This window comes from Crocodylus siamensis, chromosome 5 (assembly GCF_052110815.1).
Source record: "Crocodylus siamensis isolate JL-2025a chromosome 5, ASM5211081v1, whole genome shotgun sequence".
NCBI classification, from domain to species: domain Eukaryota; kingdom Metazoa; phylum Chordata; order Crocodylia; family Crocodylidae; genus Crocodylus; species Crocodylus siamensis.
Window position 1 is genome coordinate 36985150 of NC_143399.1, and position 23380 is coordinate 37008529.

General features: G+C 43.1%; 1 protein-coding gene across 1 annotated transcript in view; it reads left to right on the forward strand.

The window, feature by feature from the left end:
- LOC149863729 (uncharacterized) overlaps positions 1-23380 on the forward strand; it is an 80468-nt gene that overhangs the window by 22053 nt on the left and 35035 nt on the right. The window contains exons 11-24 of the mRNA XM_090050075.1: positions 543-584; positions 965-1006; positions 3238-3279; positions 4609-4647; positions 5675-5710; positions 6894-6932; positions 8689-8706; positions 9483-9518; positions 11885-11926; positions 12162-12188; positions 13473-13514; positions 14534-14575; positions 18503-18535; positions 19521-19556. Of these exons, the coding sequence (XP_089906201.1) occupies positions 543-584; positions 965-1006; positions 3238-3279; positions 4609-4647; positions 5675-5710; positions 6894-6932; positions 8689-8706; positions 9483-9518; positions 11885-11926; positions 12162-12188; positions 13473-13514; positions 14534-14575; positions 18503-18535; positions 19521-19556 (516 nt within the window). The remainder of the gene's footprint in view (positions 1-542; positions 585-964; positions 1007-3237; positions 3280-4608; positions 4648-5674; positions 5711-6893; positions 6933-8688; positions 8707-9482; positions 9519-11884; positions 11927-12161; positions 12189-13472; positions 13515-14533; positions 14576-18502; positions 18536-19520; positions 19557-23380) is intronic.

The following is a 23380-nucleotide window of genomic DNA, read 5'->3' on the forward strand; positions in this document are numbered from 1 at the left end:
AGTAAACCCCTCCTTGCATGGTGGGCAAGCTAGTCTTACCCCAATCTGCTCCAGACAAGTAGGGAGGCGTGCTGTAGCAGTCCCCCAGCTCTTGGTCTGGGCCACTAGGCATGTGGCTGCAGTTCTGGAATCAAAAGTGAATGTCGGTTCACTTGCCTGAAGGGAGAGTGTACAATTTCTATAACTATTTGGGTATCTTACCCTTCATAAGACTTCCTCTAGGACTGGGTGACATGAGCTATTTTTCATTTTCAATATCATTCCAACAAACCAAATTGTTTCCCCAGTAAAATTATACCTTCTGTGTTGTGAGCTTAAAGTGTCACTTGCATATCTATAGTTTATTTTTATTTTAAAAGATTCCCTTCAGACTGGAATTGAAGGAAGTGAATTGCTTCAGTGCTATAGGGCAAGAGAATCAAGAAGCACAGTGGAATGCAGGACCTTGTCTTGTCATTCACCCCTACAAAGATGTTTGTAATGGTAGCTAAGCTTAGAAATTCCTTTTAGAAAATAAATTATTTCTTTGTATTTCTTTACAGACTATATATATTTCCTCACAGAGCAGTGGTAGTCGTCCCCAAGTAAGTATTCTTTCTTCAAGGTGCTTAAATGTTTTCCCCTCCCACCATGCAACTTTGAGTTACTGATCAAGTAGAAGATTAGTTCCCTACTTTTGTTGTAAGGTGTTTCTCAAAGGGCTACATCACCAAAGATAAAATGATACTGAAACAGAAGGGGGACTAATGTTTTCCTACAGAGATGGAATTGTTCCGTGCAATCATATCACATATATGTACCACAGACATGAAAATGTCCATACATACTTATCCCCAATCTATGTATATACATCTTGCCAGTTAGATAGCGGTTTAGATTCTGGGTCCTGTAAAAGGCAGATGTCTTTTCTTGTGTTTTACCAACCAGTTTTACATGACAGTAATTAATTTCTTTTTTCCTTTAGGATGGAGTAGTTTACCCAGTAAGAGGAGGTGGATGTGGTCCAGTAAGCACTCTTCATATCTTTATATAGTCTAGTCCCAGGGTAAATCATTTAATTCAGATGTTTATCACTAATGCAGTTGGTTGGTAATGTAGCAGCTTTTCTTCTATAGCAAAACATACATATAGAAATAGAGTAGTGTCAGCAAGATGGACAGCAGGAATGTAGCACAGTTAATTCCTAGAAATGTTGATAAACTCTGGCATAGCACAGTCTGTGTGCTCTGATTCCCTACTGCCTTCAGTATTCAGCTTCCATATCTCTATAACAAGTATGGCCACTTCAGTTTTCATTCCTTGCTGTAAAAGAGACACAGCTGAGTTAAAATCTTAGAATATAAATTCAGTTAACTAGAACTTTAGGGTGTAGTCCTACAAGATGCAGTAGAGCTGCACAAAATGTTTTAAGTGAAAAGCTTTCGGCAAAAATCAATTCAATTTGATTAAAACATTTAGGGAATTCAAGTCAGTTGTGACTTAACTTCTTGGGGTGGGAGAAGGAGAAATAGGGGCAAGTAGTCCAGAAAAGCCAACTTTTAATTTTTGAAATTTTCAAAACAATTTTTTTTAAAAAATTCAAAATGACTTCATTTCAAAATCTATTTCGATTTTATTTTTTAAAAATCAAAAAAAGACTTCAAAATTAAACAAAGCTTTTCATATCAGGTTGAAAGAAATGTTTTGCTCAACCTAATTAGTTTGTTTGTTTTGCCAGTTTACCCACAAAAAATTTCAAAAAAACCTTTTCTTTGAGTGAACTGCAGCTGACCTTTTTCTCCAGTGCTGCAAGCAAACCAAAGTATCAGTTCTTCCTATAGTTCTAGTGCTGACTAACCTCAGTTTCCACTTCAGTGTGGGAATTACTGGGAATGCTTAACACTTCACAGCACTGAGCCTGGGAAATGTGGGAACATCTGAAACATTCATTTACTCAATATTTGGAATAAGTACAATTCATTTCTATGCACATTTTGGGTTAAGTTGAGAAACAAATAAAATTAGTTATCAAAATTTACCTTTGTTTTGAAAGAAGATCGTGACTTGCATTATTAATAAAACACACAAGGTTATGGACTCTAAAATACAAGTCACTTAGCATTAATGCATAATGCATCTTAATGTTTTCATTCACTTAGATAATGATGGTAGAGATCAATTAAATTTCCATTTCTGTTCAGTTTCTACTTTGATCTATATACCTTAGCAGATGATAATGATGTTTGCACTGCAAGTTTTCTGAAAAGTAATTTCAATAAGAACATAAAAAGTGCCACACTGGGTCGGACCAATGGTCCTTCTAGCTCAGTAGCCTGTCTCTGACAGTGGCAGAAGTGGGTACTAGAGGGAGAGCATTGAATTGGATAGATCTAGAGTGATCTTTCCCTATCCATTATCCTCCCTGGCATCTGCCATTTTTGGTTTAGAGATGCCAGTGGAAAAATCTCCAACCATTCTGTTCAACAACTATTAATAGACCTATCATCCATGAATTTGTCTAGTTCCTTTTTGAAACTGGCTATTCTGTGTGCCTCCACCACTTCCTCTGGCAATGAATTCCACAAGTTAATTATGTGTTGTGTAAAAAAAATACTTTCCCTTGTTACTTTTTAACCTGTCTCCTACTAATTTCAGTAGGTGTCCCCTTGCTCTACTATTCTGGGAGTTGGTGAACAATAGTTCCCTGTTCACCTGGTCCACACTCTTCATGATTTTATAGACATTGATCATATCCCCCTTAGCCTTCTCCTTTACAAACTGAAGAGTCCTGACATTTTTAGTCTTCTGATATGGCAACTGTTCCATACCACTGATCATTTTGGTTGCCTTTCTCTGTACCTTTTCTGATTCTGCTACATTGTCTTTGAGATGTAGAAACCAGAACTGCCTACAGTTAAAGCATGTATAGTTGGGGTTATTTTCCACAGACGCATTACCTTTCATTTGTCAACGCTGAAGTTCTTCTACAATTTTTTTGCCTATTCATTTATAAAATCTATCAGAAATAAATTTGTCAGAAATATTTCTGTGACAGTTATGGATTAATTTGTATGTTTAGGACCAAAATGTGCCTGACTTTAATGTGAATACAGTGCTGGGAGGAAAATGCAAAGATTTTTTCTTTCCTTGGTCACTATAGGGCCTATATAGGGCCAAGACACAAGTCAGGTTCTTTGTACTCAGGTTACCTTCCTTAAATAATTAGTAATAAATTTACTGGCTTCTGTTCCTTTACAGGGTGGGGCTGCTGGTGTATATGGAATATATGGCTGTCGAGGGGTAAGTTTAGGGATTTGTTTGGGGTTTTTTTGTTTTGTCCCCAGATGTTGATTAACAACTCAGCACTTGGTTGTGAATTGTATTAGACTTGTTGCAGCAGTTATACTACAGGGCTGTGTTATCCTGAATAAATATGTAAAGCTAGCCAATGCCTGGAATGAAATGGTCTCAGCTTACAGTGTTGAAGGATGGTATGCTACTAATCACTAACCAGCCCGCTCTGTCATCCCTTGATTTCTTAGAGCTCTGAAATGTTAACAACCTTTGGTGCCTATACACATGCTTCAAACGTTCTGATTAGAATGCATCAGAGCAGACTTGATTAATCTAACTAGAATGCTCCAGAGTGCTGCAGTGTCTCATGTATTCAGCCTCCCACATTTCAAAATGCCAGCTTTTTTAAATGTGGGATGCTGAATACATGTGACACTGGAGTGTTTTAATTAGTGTTTTTCAAATGCCCCTGTCGCCCACCCCTGAGCACATGTATAGCCACCCCTTATGGTTACATTCATGTTTTAATCATAATGTTAGATTCCATTCCCAGGTATACATCCTACATGCCCACTTCCTGCCTACTATCCAAGTACAACCTGCTTTAGATAATCATCTCAGTGTATGTAACGTATCATACCTATTTTTCAGTGTAATCCTTCTTCCCTTTGGGAAGTTCCTTTTGCATAGATGAATAATTTGCACACTAGCATCCACTTATTGCTGTATTGATTTAGTGTTTATTTAAACAATCTAGAAAAAATGTATATTGTCAACTTTCATTTTTCCCTCTATGTTGTAATTATTCATAAACATTACATCAGTTATTTTCTACTTTAAAACCTCTTGAAACAAGTAGAAAAAAAACACAAGAAAGGTGGCCTATTTTCTTGTGCTGTTGAAAATTAAAGCCCTGAGCCAGGAAAATACTTAAGTACATGTTTAATATTAAGCCTGTAGTTAGTTGCAATTAATCTACTTATTTATTGGCCTTCATGCTCAGGCATTTTTTTAAGTGTAAATGTATATGAATATATACTTTTAAATGTATTATGTTCTTTTGTAGTCAAACTTACAAATATTGTAAGGTGGTGAAATGCTGGAAAATTTTGATTTCAGTTATCTTGGAGTAAATTCAGATGAGCTTCACATAACTCAGAGAAATTAGCCTGGATTTATTCAGATTTAATTGAAATCAGAATCTAATGTAGGCATTTTCTCTAATCATCCACTCCACAAAACAAAAATTCCAGATAGGGTTCATTTCCTGAAGTGGTATCTTATTGAAACAAATCATCATATAAGGAAGTAATTGGTTTTGTCTTTTGTTAACAGGATGGATCTTCATTCAACAGTGGCATTTCCTATGGTCATGTAAGGACACTTTCTTCTTTATATTTAGGTTTCCAACAGCTGATGCTATTCAGAAAGTAACAGGTAGCCCCAAATTTTGCCACACTGAGAGAATTCATGGGAAGGCATGAGGATAAGAGGGTGTGAGGACCCTCAAAGTATTACTAGCATGGAGTACAGCCTGATAAAGGGTATTTAAATCCAAAAGCTTGCTAAGCAGAATTTTTCCAACTATGTGAGTTGATCTAATAAAATATATCAGATTTACCAAAAGAACCTTGTCTTACTAGCATGGATACATTTCAGCAAATGAGTGCTGTGACTATTGGACATTATATGATTCCATCTTTGAATACCAAATTCCTTTCTTTGTTAAGCCGAGACCTAATATGTATTCTGCAAGTGGTTGCAATAGATATAGATGTTTTCTATTTTGATTATCATTTTCACCAGAAAGACAGTGCTGCCTGTGGTGGTGCTGAGAATTCAAAAGTAACATTTTCATAAAGCTTTTGCTCTAGCTGTTCCATATAGAAAGGTATGCTTAAACTAGTAAGGAGGGCAGTTCCTATAAATTTATTGGAAACTCATAATAACATTTCTGTTCATATTGGGGATTTCGTTACTTCCATCTGGTTCTCCTTCTATGGTATTTTATTGTTCTGTCCTTATTCTCTTCCAGTTTTGATCAAAGGAATTATGATCAATTTTATTTCAATATATTACTTTTATCTTCCATTTCAACTAGTGATTTTGCTGTATCAGAAAATCCACCTTATATCTATTACTTCAACTATTAGAAATTTTCTTTTAACGCTAAATTAGTTCTGTGTAAATACAAAAGTTCTGTTGAGGGAGGTGGGGAGGATTTCTTCTGCTCCCATTTACCTATTATGTGTGTTTTTCACACATTTCCTTTTCTTCAAATATTGCTTAGTTCAGCACTTCAGGCCCCTTTATTAGCTTTAAATCACTCCTATAAAATGGTGCTGAATTAATGTTGACAAACGCTTCCTAAGTAAATAAATGGTTCCTATATTTTTTATAGTCTGTCCCTTCTGGCAGCAAAGAAACCTCTGTTAAGGTAAGTGCTTATTCTTTGTTGAATTTATGGAATCAGTTCCTTAACAAAGGTACATTAGCACATCTCCTTTAATTTCAGTGGAATTGTACCAGTTTATACAGTTGAGGCACTGGATCAGATTTTTATCCCATATTGTATCTCAGTAACTGAATGCTTAGCTTACTAGTTTTCAAATGCATCAGGCTCAGTGGCTGTATTATGACAGAATTTTTTATGACTGGATTTTACTGTAAATAGAGTAATATAATTACAAACCTTCCAAAGGGCTTTCTAAGATGCTGATGGACAGTATACAATTATTGATGTTAATAACAGATAGATTATATCATTATTGTTACAAAAAAAATGATTCATGATTCATTGGTGCAAAGCCAATGAAATCAACAAAATTGTTATTACAGATGAATCTGGCCCTTGGTATTGACCATTAGTAGTCAAAGCACAGGGAGGCTGCAGTGTGAATGGGTTACTATGCCTTGAAAATATTCAAACCCAGGCTATTCACATCCTTGCTGTCAAATTTATTAGTGATGTCAGACCTCATCAACCACACTTTTGCAAGAAATTTAGTTATCTCAGTTTTCTGCTTCTTCCAGAAGTAAGGGGACCTTATTTTTAAAAACAAATGGCCCATTTCAGCCTCTCAATAATTTTTTTCCATATGTGATAAAATCTCAGTAATTACTCCTTCAAAGGAAGTGGACTATTTTCAGTCAAAATAAACATACATATTTTCCCCAGAAAAATAATGCTATGGAAAAAAACATTGCTCTTCAGTTTATGTTCATTGTCAGGACACTCTCATATAAACCTTGCTATAGAATGAGAATGAATGAAGAGATGCAGAGTGGAGTGTGCATCTTCTTTTGGCTTTCCATGCCAAGAAGGCTGTATAAGCCAGTGGGTATATGGGGAGGCATGGTTCTGCCACTGATTCATTATGTTGCCTTGTGCCAAGTCACTTACCTTGTTGTGCTTGAATTCCTCTATGTGTAAAATTGAGATAATAACCCTTACTGTTTTCTGTAGCATATTTTGAAACTAATGTATTTAAATTGAAGTGTTGTAGAATGCTAATAATTATTATTCCCCAAAGCTTGTAAGGACAGAGAGGTTTCTTTTTCTGAAACCATTTAAATAAACCCACTTGTGACAAAATTACTTATCTCTGGTTCTTTAACAGATAACATCCTATGCCGAAAGCGGTCCCTATCCAGCTGAGGTAAGCACAGTTATTTCCTCAGCACTTAGAATTTTGCACCAAAGGCCTTCTGAACAACCAATCTGCTTACCTGTTAAGAGAGAGATACTACTTTAGGGGTGCCTGTACACAAGATACTTTACTGTGCAGTACAGCTAATTACTGTATAGTAAGCATCATTGTCTACACATGCTGACCCTTACTGTACAGTAATTTCCTCTACTTGGTAGTTAATTTACTACCTGCAAATGCAAGTAGCAAATTAACTGGCAAGTAAGTACTGTACTGTACAGCACGTGTAGATGGCTGACCAGGAGCAAATTTGCAGCTGGGCAGCAGGGGGTGGGAGATTGCTCCCTGCCCCCAGACACTGCCTGCTACTAGGGCAGGCTCTGCCACCATAGCCCAGGCAGGAACAATGTCCCCCTGCCTCAGCATCAAGGAGCTCCCAGCTTCCTGGTCCATGATTATAGAGCAGGGGCTGGAAGCTTGATCCCAGCTCCAGCTCTCCAACTGTGATCTGGAAACAGAGTTAGAAGTTTGGACTGCTTGGGGAAGTCTGCATGTGCAGCCTGGAGTTGGCTGGGGGCTGTCCCATTTCAGGGACAGTGCAGCATAGGCTGGATCTCACCAGGAACTGTCCCAGTCAGGGGCAGGTCCTAGCCCTACAGATTTTTCCCAACCCTGTGCCTCAATTGCAGGCCCCCTGCAGCCCCTGGGTTCTAGCCCAGGGGCTGGCAAGGAGCACAGGGCCAGGAGACAACTGTCTCCTGACAGGACTGGGAGATTGCTCCTTGACCCCGGGAGCTATCTGCTGCTGGGGCAGGCTCCATCACCTGAGCCTGGGCAGGGACAATGTCCCTGTGCCCCAGCACCTGGAGCTCCCAGCCCTGGCTCCCCAATCAGGGGCAAGAGGCTTGGAAAGAGCTGCAGGGGACTGGCAGGTCCCAGCCCCCTGCCCTGATCCACCAGCAGGGGCAGTTAGCAGTGAGCCTCCAGCTGGGCAGGGAATACTCTAGAGTAAACCCACTGGGCACTCTAGAGTAAACCCACTTGTAGACACGCCCTAGGTATTGTGCGGGAAGGGTGGGGAGTTTATATTATTGACACAATTATGCACAGAGAAAGGGCATAGTTAAATAACTGAAGATATATTTGTACTGATATTAAGGGTCTTCATGTATATCACTTATCCAGAGTCATATAAATGATGCCTCACTTTTCATATCATGCCTTGAAGTGCTTAACTAATTTGCTCACATTGCACAGTCCACCTTGTGTTTCTTATGTTCTGAGCATGGCACTATGATATATCTCAAGTTCCTCACAAATGAAGGAGACTGAATGTCTGGAGCCCAAGCCATGAAATGTTCTCTTCCTCCTGCAATTAGCTTATATGCAATGAGAGGACTCTCATAGATACAGATGGGCATTGTATCAGCCCTTATGTCTTCTTATAGTAGGATACGGGTTTCTATATTTCTAGTTGCCATTCAAATTAACATAATGTTTTTTCATTTGGAAAAAATAGTTGGCAAGATTTTTAGTGTGTATCCAAGACTACCTGGAAAGGCATCCAGAATACTTTAGTTTTCAAAATACCAACTTAAACCATTTTGCAGTGTAGGGTGGTGTAGTGAAGAGAGATAACATGTGATATGCTCACTGTCTTGGTGTATCCATCCATCCAAAAGGTATATGTTTCTTTTACAGAAACTATTTTCTATCTAAATAGTCATTGTACTATATAATCAAAGCTTTCTGGTTTCATTTACAGCGTCAGACCTACCCACAGGTAAACACACTTTCACTTTTATATTTTGTTCTAACAATATTGCCATTGTACGGACAAATATTGTGCTTGCTTTTCCTCACCTTACCCTCTTGCTCCAGCTGTGCTAGGCAGTCCCTGATAATAGCAGAACTAGTGTGAGAGTGATTTGCCTGAAAGTGGAATAGGTTTCAATGCCATCTAAAGGTGTTATGGAACTGCAGCTGAAAGTCGCACTGGATACAATGTTCTCTAGTCAGCTTGTTCCATTATGTAGATATGCAGTAAAGGAAAGGGTGCCAGAAAGCCCCTCGCTAACCTTGTATAATTCACATCAAGGCAAGGTAGAGCTCTGTGTTGTGCAGGATCTGCTCTGCCCTTATAGTTGGTGTAGATGCAGGGTGCCATAAAGCAGGTGAGGAGAGGTTGTGGCTGGAAAGAGGTGGCACCCTGGCTGTAGCTCACTATGTTCTGACAAGTAGGGGTGGCTGGCAGTAATAAGCTGAGCCCCAAAAATCAGCTTCTCTGCATTAACCTGGGACCAGCTGGTCCCAGGCAGTCTGCTTTCCCTCCCCTGTTGAGAATGTCAGCCACAGCTGAACATCCAGTCCACCACTATATCCAATATATTTTTACTTTGAAGGTATCCCTCACAAAAGCTTTTTCCCAACATTGGGTGCTAAAAGTAGCACAGAGTGCGTGCCAACCCCTCCTTTACTCTCCCAAAAAAGGAAATACTCATTGGTCCTTTCCTCCATGTGCCATAAATGGAGCACACTGAATGATTTTTTATTTTTCAGAGCTTGAGCGGTTCTGGATACCAAGTCTATGTCCAAGTAAGTTTTCTTTCTTCACTGTATTAGTGTTTTTATACCATCACCGGTGTCAGTGAATGTTTATTTATCACAATGGGAATAGCTGAGTGTGTTTTCCCTGAAAAAATGGATGGTGTATAAAGAGCTAGGAGATGTCTGTGGTTGTATGACACTAGTCTCTGCTTTCTAGTAAATAATATGAAATCATGCAGTTGTGTTCAGTAACCATGAACGTGAAAATCTCTGCATCCCTATTCTTTAGTGTCCTCAACATGCTTTGTACCATTTAGGCCTGCTTCTGCTAACAGAACCGGTAAAACTCTATTAGTCTCATTTATAGCAGCTGATGATTTGGCCTTTAGTGCTACACAGTGGGTGCATCTACATGAGACATTTTCTGTACAGTTGATTAATTAGCTCCACAGTAAAATGTCAGCATCTGTATATGGGATCTTATTAGGCCAAAGTAAACTAATTTACTCCGCCACCGGCTAATACTTGTATATACGTGTACTATCTGCAGTGAAGGAAACTGCTCCACTGCAGCACATGGGTAGACAGGGACCAGGCTGGCTGGGGCAGAAGGGTGCTTCAGTGAAGGACTGCCTGCTGGCTAGTCCCACACTGGAGCACTCTCATGCCCAAGCTAGCCCTTCCACAGCACATTGAGCTGGGTCAGAGCAGCTCTGGGCTGGCAGACTGACCCCCTGTGCCCTCTGCCAGCCAGGGCTGCTCCAACTTGGTTCAACAAGCTGTAGTCCTGGGTACACATGTAAAGACAGCGCTCTTGGGAGCAATAAACTCCAGTGTGATATGTGCCAGAGATTATTGCTTTGCACTAATAGCATGTGTAGACCAGTGGCCGTGGCCGCACATTCGCTTAACTGCAGAGTAAACTAATTAGCTGTGAAGTAAAGCTAATTAGTAAGTAAAGCATATGTGTAATGCTATTAGGCCACAGTAAACTAATAACTACTGCAGTAAAATAGTACTATTGGGGACAGTGCTATCTTACACTGTGGTAATTTACTGCAATTAAATATATGTATAGATGCAGACCATGGGTGTAAATTGCCCACAGTCAACTGATCCAACTGAGGGCCAGACTCCTGCCTGCCACCTGGACACATGGCTCTGCACTTTCAGCACCCTTGTGCTCCAGCCAGCCCCTCCACTGCCCAACAATGCCACTGGAAGCCTGGGTCTGAGCAGCCCTGGCATATACTGCTTCAACCCAGGTCAAATTGCTGGTGTCCCAGGTGCACGTGTAGACACTGTGCCTGGGACTGGTTTACTCCAGCTGAAACTACCCTGGAGTTTATTGCTCAGAATTAATGAAACATGTAGATGCACCCACTATTTAGAAGATTTTTCAGATGACAAGTCAAGTGTGTGTGTTGATTTCAGTAGGTGCTAAAACAATGGGATTTTAGAAGAAAGTGTGCCCCCTAATGCTTTTTACTAGGGCTGTGTGAAGCTTTGGTTGCTGATTCAATTCAGTGAAGATTTGACCTGATTCGGTGGCCGAATCTCCAAATCGAATCAGGAGACCCTTTAATCTCTCCAAATTGAAACCCTCCAGATCAATTCACAGAGATTTGGAAAGATTCGACAATTCAACCATAGACACAGCTTTAAATGTTTTTTTTCTACATACCTCAAGGTACAAGGCAGCTTGTGAATGCTGTGATGGTGGGGTGGATCGAGCATGCCACAGGAACACAGTGGGGTCCCCAGTGCGCTCAGCAGCAGACCCAGAAGTGGACCAGAAGCACTTCCTGTCCACTTCTGGGTCCACTGGGGAGCACTCTGGGGGACCTCCCCACACCCCTCTGGCTCGGTGACTGATGCCTTCTAGTTCTGGGGGGGCACCTGGGGTCTCCCCATGGCTGACTGCCAAGCCAGGGGAGTGCAGGGGGCCACCCAGCGCACTCGGCAGTGGACCCAGAAGTGAACCAGAAGTATTTCCAGCCTACTTCCAGGTTTGCCACCAAGCACACAGGGGCGCCCCTGTACTCCTTGGGTCGCTCCATCTGCCCCACCATCGCAGCATTCATGAGCTGCACCTGGTACCTCGAAGTATGTAGAAAAAACATTTAAAGCTGTGTCTATGGCCAAATCGCTGATTCTCTGAATCAGCATCAAATCTTGAGATTCGGATTTGGCCAAATCGAATCGGGCAATGATCTGATCGATCAACGAATCGAATCACTGTCCCTGATTTGGGCTGAATCCAAATCGAATAGGGCCCATTTCACACACTTGTTGCCCACTGTATTGCCACCCAGAGCAGTGTTAGAATGCAACAATTTATTTCCTTGAAACAGCGTAGTAGTCATGCCATCCCCAATTGAAGTAACAGGTTCCTGGATTTTTTGTTTCTCCAGGGTGGACAAAGTTACCAAGGTGGCAGCATTTCCTATGGTCAGGTAAACTATCTTTATACCCAGTAGGTACTTTCTCCTTCACTTCAGTAGGCTTAGAGACAATGGAACTAGTTTTTTTGGAGTGGGGGGGGGAGGTGGAACTCCCCCATATTTATTTCTCCAATTCTTGTGCCTCCCAGGATAGCATTAGAAGGCAATGTTTTATGTTCTTGAAACAGCATAGTAGTAGGGTAGTCACTAATAAACAAACAAGTAATGGTTTTCTCTTTTTTTATAGGGTGGAAACAGTGGTTCTTATAATCCGGTAAGCTATCTTTGTACCCAACAAAAGCTGTGCCATTGATTTCAATAGGTGCAGAAACAGTGAAATTTTAAAACAATTTTTTCCCCCAATAATTTTTATTTATTGTGGTGCCTCCCAGAACAGTGTTAGAAAGCAATCGCTTCTGTTCGTGAAACAACATAGCAGTCAAGCCATTCGAGATTTTAAAAAAAAAGAAGTAACAGCTTTCAGTTTTGTGTAATGGGCAAAGTTACTGAGGCAGCAATGATTCTTAAGGTCCACTTGTATGCCTAATATTGGCTTTGCTGTTGACTCCGGTGGAAGCAAAGGCAGTATAATTTTGGAACAGGTTATGCCCCCAGATTTGGTATCCATTGTTCAATTCCACAGTGCAAGTGCCAGAGATCTCTACAGCAGGGATTTTCAACCTTTTTTAATAAGTATACCCCAGTGGCCCCCTTTTTAATAACTGTATCCCCGGGGGAGCGTGGTAAGCAGCAGCAGCACAGCATCTGTGTGGCCCAGCTCTCACCCCACCCCGACCCTGCTCCTGTGAGGCAGTGTCGCAGGGTGGTGGCAGTGCATCCCCACCCCCATGTGCCACTACAACATTTCAAAGTGCCCCCAGGGGTACGTGTACCCCCAGTTGACAACCCCTGCTCTAGAGTGATTTATTATTTCCCTTCCTTAAAATCACCATCTTTATTTCCCCTAATGGATTCCTCTAAAGTTTGTGGGGACCATTGGGAGGCCATTTGGAGTAACAAGTATACTACTTTCTAGTGTGGACACAGGCTTTGTGGGGTCTTCTTCCTCCTATGACCATTCCCACACATAGGCAAATAGTGGTAGAGGTCCTTTATGCAAACACTACAATATTCAATAGATAAATTCCCTTTCAAGGAAATAAATGTTTTCTTTACAGGGTTCATCTTTTGGTTTTCATGCTGAGTGCAGTGTTAGAATGCAAGGGGTTCTTTTCTAGCAACAATGCTGTAGTCACACAATTCTTTATGGAAAAAGAGAGTAGTAGTAACCAGTTTCTTGTTTTTTCACAGAACAGGCAATGTTCCTCAGGTGGCAGCAGTACTTATAAATCTTTATGCCTGATATGGGCTTTGCTATTGATTTCAGTAGGGTAGAAGCAGTGGAATTTTGAAACACATTGTGTCCTCTACCCTTGGCTTTTATCCATTATGGTGCCCCAAAGAGCAGTGTTAGAAGGCAATTGTTTCATTTCTTAACACAGTACAATAGGCAAACAATCTCCAACAAAAAAGAAGTATTTTTTTTTCTTTTATACAGGTCGGAGAAGGATCCCCCAGTGTCAGCATTACTTACGGAAAGGTAAACTTTCTTTGTACCCAATGTGGGTTTTGCTATTGATATCAGAAGCAGTGGAATTTTTAAATAAATTGTGCCCCCAGTTTTGGGTGTATTTGAGTTTGTTTGTTTTTTTACCCGTTGTGGTACCTTCCAGACCAGTGTTAAGAGACAACATTTTCCTTCTTGGAACAGCATAAGTCATGCTGTTTTTAATACAAAAGAATTAATAGGTTCCTGTTTCTTTACAGGGTGGACAGACTTACCCAGGCAGCAGTGGTTCTTATGGTCAGGGAAGCTATTTTTGTACCATATGCAGGCTTTGCCATTGATTTCAGTAGGTGCTGAAACAGTGGAACTTTAGAACATAGTGTGCCCCTTAGTGCATTTTAACCACTGTGTTCCCACCCAGAGCAGTGTTAGAACACAATACTTTATTTCCTTGAAACAGCGTAGTAGTCATGCCATCCCCAACTGAAGTAACAGGTTCCTGGATTTTTTTTTTCTCTTTTGGCTTTTATCCATTATGGTGCTGCAAAGTACGGTTAAGGAAATTGTTTTATTTCTTAAGGCAGCACAGCAGGCAAATAATCTCCAACAAAAACCATCTTCCCAAAGTGGCTAGCCTTGTTTACCACAGTGTAGCAGTCACTATGTCCAGGTAAATACTGTTCGATCAAACAGAGTTGCCTGACTGAAAATATTACCTTTCTCAGATATGGATGGGGGAGGGAAGCCAAGACGATGACAAATAAAATTGTCTGTACCTGAATTGTGCGTGTAAGTAAATAACACAAATTTCCAGAGATTTAATTGCCAAGTTTATAATTTGTAACTGGAATTTAATTTTTTTTTAATAGAGCAATAGAAATTTGCTTCTCTGCTTCATTTTGAAAGATCACCTTCATGTTCAAACTTTCCTTAGCCTAGGATGACTGTGGAGAGAGAGAACATGAAGAACTGCTACCTTCAAACAAATCTTTTATAGTTAATTTTTGGGCCTGAAAATGGAAATAAGTTATTGGATTTTCTTTTTTCCCCAGCAGGGAGGGTCTTCCTCAAGTGGTAGCAGTGGGTGTGGAAAGGTAAGAACTTTCCTTCTAGTATATTTGAAAATTCCTCCCAATTTCCTACTTTTTTAAAAGAACAGTTTACTATGAACTGCATAATGCCCAGTAACTGAAGTGCTTTTTGTTTCCATTAGCATGGACAGAATTGTATAGTGGAGAGAACCAGATGTTTGCTATTACACTAAAAGATATTATACTAGTAAGAGGAAAAGAAATGACCCATTCCTGTGAGAATGGTCAATATGCATATAACTTTAAGATCCTTGAAATCTGTTTCTCTCTGACTCCAAATCCTATAACAAATACTTTTTTTATTATTAAATGTTAATTCATTTAGCACAGCTACAGTTAGAGAGAGTCTTATAAACCAATGCCTAAAGGATGAAAGATTAAGCAGTAGTTTAATTCTTCACTTGAATTTCACTCTCCTGTGAAAACAAATAAGATCCAGGGATTCTGTCATTTCATAGTTTCATAGTTTCTAGGGTCGGAAGGGACCTGAGCAGATCATCTAGTCCGACCCCCCGCCATGGCAGGAAATAATACTGGGGTCAAACGACCCCAGCAAGATGTTCGTCTAACCTCCTCTTAAAAACCCCCAGGGTAGGAGCCAGGACCACCTCTCTTGGAAGTTGGTTCCAGATCCTAGCCACCCTGACCTTGAAGTAGTGCTTCCTGATATCTAGCCTAAACCTGCCCTCTGCCAGTTTGTGACCGTTATTTCTGGTCACTCCTGGCAGTGCTTGGGGGAACAGTGACTCCCCCAGTGCCCACTGATCCCCCCTGACTAATTTATAACAGGCCACTAGATCCCCCCTCAGCCTTCTCTTCTGGAGGCTGAACAGGTTCAGGTCACATAGCCTCTCCTCATAGGGCCTGCCCTGCTGTCCCCTGACCATGCAAGTGGCCCTCCTCTGGACCCTCTCCATGCTGACCACATCCCTCTTGAAGTGCAGCACCCAGAACTGGATGCAGTACTCCAGCTGTGGCCTGACCAGTGCCGCATAGAGGGGGAGGATCACCTCCTTGGACCTGCTTGAGATGCATCTGTGGATGCATGACAAGGTACGGTTGGCCTTCCTAACTGCCTCCCCACACTGCCGGCCCATGTTCATCTTGGAGTCAGTGATGACTCCAAGATCCTTTTCTGCCTCCGTGCTGACAAGAGGGGAGTTCCCTAACCTGTAGGTATGGTGCCGGTTGTTCCTCCCCAGGTGCATCACCTTGCACTTGTCTGTGTTGAATCCCATCCTATTCACATCCGCCCACCCTTGTAACCTGTCTAGGTCTGATTGAAGCCTGATGCTTCCTTCTAGTGTGCCAACATCCCCCCACATCTTAGTGTCATCAGCAAATTTGAACAGGGTGCTTTTTACCCCGTCATCCAAATCACTGATGAAGATGTTGAACAGTGCGGGCCCGAGGACCGAGCCCTGCGGAACCCCACTGCCCACGTCCCTCCAGGTTGAGAAGGACCCATCCACTACCACCCTCTGGGTGCAGCCCTCCAGCCAGTTGGTGACCTAATTGACTGTGTGGGCGTTGACACTACAGTCCCCCAGTTTCTTAATGAGAACGGGGTGAGAGACAGTGTCGAAGGCCTTCCGAAAGTCCAGGAAGACTATGTCCACTGCTACCCCTGCATCTAGTGATCTGGTAATCTGATCATAGAAGGCCACCAGGTTGGTCTGACAAGACCTGCCACTGATGAACCCGTATTGGTTGCCCCTAAGCATGCAGTCCCCAGCTGGCCCCTCGTGGATGTGTGCCAGCATAATTTTCTCAAACAGCTTGCCTAGGATCGAGGTAAGACTGACTGGCCTATAGTTTCCTGGGTCCTCCTTCCTCCCCTTTTTGAAGATGGAAACCACGTTGGCCCTCTTCCAGTCCTCTGGGACCACACCAGAGCACCACAAGTGCTCATAGAGCCGTGCCAGGGGTCCTGCAATGACCTCGGCCAATTCTTTTAGGACTCTAGGGCGGAGTTTGTCCGGGCCAGATGACTTAAACACATCCAGCCCCTCCAGGAGCCCCCTAACTAGTTCCACGCTAACCTTTGGCCCAGGCGTGCCTCCCCTGGGGCCCAAGGGGGCCCCAGCAGGGAGGTGGCTGTTCTGGTCCCTACTTAGAAAGACAGAGGCAAAGAAATCGTTAAACATGTTAGCTTTGTCATCTGGTGTGATGACCAAATTTCCCAACACGTCCTGCAAGGGCCCCACGTTACCTGGGACCTTCTTTTTGCCCCCAATGTATTTAAAAAAGGACTTCTTATTGTCCTTAATCTGGGAAGCTAGTCCTAATTCCTTCTCTGCCTTGGCCTTCCTAACTGTCCCCCTACAAGCTCGAGCGACTGCAGAATAGTCATCCCTGGTGATGACCCCTTCTTTCCATTGGGTATACGCCTCCTTTTTAGCAAGGAGACATTCCCGGATGGTTTTGGTGAGCTATGGAGGCTCGTGTGCCCTCCTCCTCCCTTTGATCCTCATTGGGATTACCTTCCTTTGTGCTTGGAGGATTGCCCCCTTAAGGAGCAACCACTCTCCTTGGACATCTGGCTCCCCTCCCCTCTGGGACCTCAGCGCATCCCCAACTATCCTCCTTAGCTCGCTGAAGTTTGCCCTCCTAAAGTCTAGGGCTGCTGCCTTACTGCATGCCTTTGCCACCTTGCGCTGGATGGTAAATTTCGTCAGGCGATGATTGCTGTCACCCAGGTGGTCGAGCACCTGCAGCCCCCTCACCAGGTCATCACCCGTGGCCAGCACTAGGTCCAAAAAGGCATCCCCCCTGGTGGGGCTGGGCACCTCCTGGGTTAGATGGAGGTCCTGCACTCTAAGAACCTGTGTGAGTGGTCAGACCTGGCTGACTGCTCCTCCCAGCAGATATCCAGGAAGTTCAGGTCCCCCATGACTACCACGTCTTTAGCCTTCACTACCTCTGTGAGCTGACCTAAGAATTCCTGGTCAAGCTCTTCTCCCTGGTTGGGAGGTCTGTAGTAGACCCCCACCGTTAAATCTCTCTCCCCTCAACTGCCTTGTACTCTAACCCAAAGCACCTCAGAGTGCCCCTCCTCTGACACCTTGCTAATTAGCAAGGATGTGTATTCCTCCTTGATATAGAGTGCCACGCCCCCACCTCTCCTTCCTGTCCTGTCCCTCCGGTACAACCTATAGCCCTTGACATTCACCACCCAGTCATGAGTAGAGTCCCACCACATTTCCGTGATCCCCACTATGTCTGGGCTGGTGTCAGCCATCAGGAGGGTGAGTTCCTCCTGCTTGTTTCCCATGCTACGAGCATTTGTGTAGAGGCATTTGAGGCCTCCTGTGGATGTGTGTACTGACCCCCTAGCCCCAGCATTGCCCTGGCCCCCATTGCTTACCCATTTGCTCATTTCGCTTGTTGGGCTGGGCTGGGCTGTAGTTGTGAGTGCTGTTTGGTCTGGCAGTCTGATGTTTCCTCTGCCCTCATCTTCCCCTTCCCCCGATGAGCCTAGTTTAAAACCCGCTGGAGGAGGTCCGCCAACCTAGAAGAGAACACATGCTAACCTTTAGGGGAAAGGTGGAGCCCATCCCATCCAAGCATGTCTCTCGTCATGATGTGCCAGTCATGGCGAGGAAGCCAAAGCCCGCCTTGAAGCACCATTCCTGTAGCTGCCAGTTGGTCTCCACGATGCACGTTTCATGCTGTCTGCCTCGTCCACTCACTGGCAGGATAGAAGAGAAAACCACCTGTGCGCCCATCTCTCTCAGCACACGCCCCAGAGCAATTTAATGGCAAAAGTCTGGATATGAAAGAAAGAAAAGGGACTCAAGGATGAAGCTAAACTAGGGTGAAGTAGCTATAGTGAAGTCAGTAATGAGGAAAAAAGAGGAGATACAAGAAACTTCAGAAAGAAAAATAACTTGTTTGGAAGAAATTTTTTTCTTTTCTTTTTTTTTACAGGGTGCTCCATATGACAGCAGTTCCTGTTATGAGGTAAACAAACTTTTCTGGCAGTACTAAGATCTGTCTCAAATTGGGTCTTTGTAGTGGAACACATTTGGTATGTCTATGTTGCATCCCTGTTGCCTTAGGGAAAAGTTATAGGCATGTCCATTTTTGCCCATTGTGTTCTGTTTTACATGCTGTATCACAATGCTGCAATCAAAACTATTGACTTGATTCGCAAATAATTTGTGCAGGTTTCATGAAGTTTTCTGTTGTTGCAAAATTTTGTTTGAAGAATTCCACATGCATTGTTGCATACCTCCTTTCAGTGACATCAACTCAGATTAACTAAAGCACCTAGACTACTTTGGAACTGAAGTCCTTTTGACTTTCAGAGAGGCAAAGGGACTTTCAAAATTTTACTCCAGCTTAATTAGCAGCCTTTCTTTAACCTAATTACATTGTGGCTCCAGATCAGTCTGTCTCACCCTCAAAAGTGGCTCAGAAGGAAGAATATGCCTGAGGATTTCCTCTCCTTCCCCACTAAGGACCTTCTCCCCCCACACCAACATTGTCTCTTTGGAATAGCAAGGTTTACCCTCTTCAGTCCCAGCCTGTAACTTCAGCAGTGATCCAAGTCCTCAGAGAGCACGCTGGCTTCTTGGCAGTGTGGCCACACTGAAGCCATAATAAAATTAATTTAGTGTTTGAAATGAATTGTAAAATGTAAGCTCACAACAAGGTCCTTCACTGTGATGCTGCAGTAACTGCTGCTGAGCAGCAGAGAATTGAAAGAAAAGTGAACAAACAATAGGACATTAGTGGTGGCAGAAATTTCCAGGGACCCCCATCAGTTCCCCCAATACCTCTTTACTACTTGCATTCTATGAAACCTTTCCATAGTACAAGGGGGCAGAGTGGAGGGAACAAAATGGAGAAAGCATACTCTTTATCTCCTTCATACCCTGTGTGCATACCCCATATCTACATGCACATTTTCCAGGGAAATAACTGATTTATGGATTCTTCACAGAGTCAGTCCACTTCCTCACAGGACTCTTCTAACCAGGTAAGAGTTCATTCTCTTGAGGAATGTATTTGTTTTTAGTCTTGATTCTAAACAACTCATTGCTGTGCACTTGATTGTGCCTCCCTTTCTCATGCTGAGGTAGCACCTTACCCTACAAGTGATACTACTGAAATCAAGAAAACCATTCATGCAGTCAGGTGCTACTTCTTGTGAGTATCAGAATGTGTCCCTTTGCTATCAGCTGAATAACTCCTCAAATGTAAGGAAGTATCTAAGGGAAGAGACAAAACCTCTTGGCATACAAGAAACATAAGAATGCTTTAAATAAGGAGACCAAGGGGAGATGATCCTCCAAGGCCAAAGGAAGGTAATCCCAACGAGGATCAAAGGGAGCAGGAGAGCACACAAGCCTCTGTGGCTCACCAAAAGCATCCGGGAATGTCTCCTTGCTAAAAAGGAGGCTTACACCCAATGGAAAGAAGGGGTCATCACCAGGGAGGACTATTCTGTAGTTGCTCAGGGATGTAGGGGGGTAGTTAGGAAGGCCAAGGCAGAGATGGAACTGGGGCTAGCTTCCCAGATTAAGGACAATAAGAAGTCCTTTTTTAAATACGTAGGGGGTAAAAAGAAGGTCCCGGGTAATGTGGGGCCCTTGCAGGACGCCATGGAAACTTGGTCATCACACTAGACGGCAAAGCTAACATGTTTAACGATTTCTTTGCCTTCATCTTCCTAAGTAGGGACCAGGACAGCCACCTCCCTGCTGGGCCCCCCTCGGGCCTGGGGGAGGCACACCTGGGCCACGGGTTAGTGAGGATTTAGTTAGGGACCTTCTGCAGGGGTTGGACGTATTCAAGTCAGCCGGTCCGGATGATCTCCACCCTAGAGTTCTAAAGGAACTGGCCGAGGTCATTGCAAGTCCCCTGGCACAACTTTACGAGTACCTGTGGTGCTCTGGTGAGGTACCGGAGGACGGGAAGAGGGCCAACGTGGTCCCCATCTTCAAAAAAGGTAGGAAGGAGGACCCGGGAAACTATAGGCCGGTTAGTCTTACCTCGATCCCAGGCAAGCTGTTCGAGAAAATTATGCTGGCACACATCCAGGAGGGGCCAGCAGGGGACTGCATGCTTAGGGGCAACCAACACGGGTTCATCAGTGGCAGGTCCTGTCAGACCAACCTGGTGGCCTTTTATGATCAGATCACCAGATCATTAGATGCAGGGGTAGCAGTGGATATAGTCTTTCTGGACTTCCAGAAGGCCTTTGACACTGTCTCCCACCCCGTTCTCATTAAGAAACTGCGGGGCTGTGGTGTAGACACCCACACAGTCAAATGGGTCACCAAGTGGCTGGAGGGCCGCACCCAGAGGGTGGTAGTGGATGGGTCCTTCTCAACCTGGAAGGACGTGGGCAGTGGGGTTCCGCAGGGCTCGGTCCTCGGGCCCGCACTGTTCAACATCTTCATCAGTGATTTGGACGAGGGGGTAAAAAGCACCCTGTTCAAATTTGCTGATGACACTAAGATGTGGGGGGATGTGGGCACATTGGAAGGATGCAACAGGCTACAATCAGACCTAGACAGGTTACAAGGGTGGGCGGATAAGAATAGGATGGGTTTCAACACAGACAAGTGCAAGGTGATGCACCTCGGGAGAAACAACCGGCACCATACCTACAGGTTAGGGAACTCCCCTCTTGTCAGCACGGAGGCGGAAAGGGATCTGGGGGTCATCATTGACTCCAAGATGAACATGGGCCGGCAGTGTGGGGAGGCAGTTAGGAAGGCCAACCGCACCTTGTCATGCATCCACAGCTGCATCTCGAGCAGGTCCAAGGAGGTGATCCTCCCCCTCTATGCGGCACTGGTCAGGCCGCAGCTGAAGTATTGCATCCAGTTCTGGGCGCCGCACTTCAAGAGGGATGTGGTCAGCATGGAGAGGGTCCAGAGGAGGGCCACTCATATGATCAGGGGACAGCAGGGCAGGCCCTATGAGGAGAGGCTATGTGACCTGAACCTGTTCAGCCTCCAAAAGAGAAGGCTGAGGGGGGATCTAGTGGCCTGTTATAAACTAGTCAGGGGGGACCAGCAGGCATTGGGGGGTCACTGTTCCCCCGAGCACCGCCAGGAGTGACCAGGAATAATGGTCACAAGCTGGCAGAGGGGTAGATTTAGGCTAGATATCAGGAGGCGCTACTTCACAGTCAGGGCGGCTACGGTCTGGAACCAGCTTCCAAGAGAAGTGGTGCAGGCTCCTACCCTGGGGGTGTTTAAGAGGAGGTTAGATGAACATCTTGCTGGGGTCATTTGACCCCAGTATTCTTTCCTGCCATGGCAGGGGGTCGGACTAGATGATCTGCTCAGGTCCCTTCCGACCCTAGAAACTATGAAACAGGCAAAATTGTAGTGATATCAAAGGGTGATGGTATAAGCTTTTTTCATGCAACTGTTGTCTCTGCATCATTGTGTAGTATTATATGTGTAACAAAACTGCTCTGATTTTAACTTTGCTTCACCCAAGGTCAAAATTAGAGCAATTTAGCTAATATGCATTGCTACAAGATCATATAAACCTAATAGTTAGATTTTAACAGCTGCTGAACACTCCTAAGCAAGAGTTCCCCCTACCCTTTTAAAGCAACTGAGAAGTAGGTTTGTTCATTCCCTAAAAAACTAAGAAATAAGCCACTAGCAGATATGAGACACAGTGGAATTCAGAGGAAAGCTGAAATGAGGGCCATGGGAAATGCTTAAAAATCAAGGTGGTGAGGAGGGCAGAAATCTCCAGAAAATTGCAAAGGAAATACAGAAGCAAAGATGAGAAATGCTGCTCAAGTTGATGACTAAGAAGCTCATAGATTATTCAGGAGAAAGAAAGGGACCATCCAACTGACTTGTATTTTTAGATTGCCAAATATAATATAAAATCTTTCCTTTTTTGAAAGATAGATAGATTGATAGAAAGGGAAAGACTGAAGTGTGCATCCTCTTGCAGTTCTCCGCAGCAGTAAGGGAAATGCAGATATATATATCTTTCCTGGAAACACAGGTCTTGTAAAAGTGTCTGTTGAAGTACAACAAATGAATTCATTTCTGGTTTCTTTGCAGGATAAGTTATCACAAAGTAGTGGGATTAGTTACCAAGTAAGGGCATTTTTCACAGAGAACATCTTGCTACGAGTTGGCCAAATCCTCTACAATTCATTGCATTATTGTTTCTAATAATTGACATGAAGTTAGAGCCAGAATAGAGATTAGTGATAAATATTTCACAGAAGGAAATGAGTTTTGAGAAACATTTAACTGAGGAAAAATGAATATTTTAACAAGCGGGAAGTAGCAACTTATTATGAGCACAGGGTTGACTTTCAAAATAAGTGAAGAAGTAATAACATTGTAGAATAAGTGATGGGATCAGAAATTGCCTATGAATCAAGTTTAGACAGGAAAGAGGAGAAGATAACCTAGAAAGCACCATAAATGGAAAGAAAGATGAAAGAGAACAGGAATGTTTCTTTATCTTTAGCTTCTGTGGCTAAGTTGATGATGAAGAGGTCTGTAGCTTTCTGGTTTCTTTACAGGGTCGCTCCTCTTACTCACCAGGTTCTACTGGCCAGATAAGAGCCTTGTCTCAGAATATTTTTTTCACACCTTGATATGGACCCCACAGTGTATTCAGTAGGACATTATGAACAGAATACTTGAATGAGAAACGTACTCTTTTTCTGAATTTATCTAATTCCCTTTATTTTTTAAATCACCCAGTATTTAATTATTCCATATTAAGCGCTAGTGGAATGGAAAGAGAGTACCTGTATAGTCTTTTAGTCCTTAGATTCTTAGAGTTCTATGTGTTTTCCTAAAA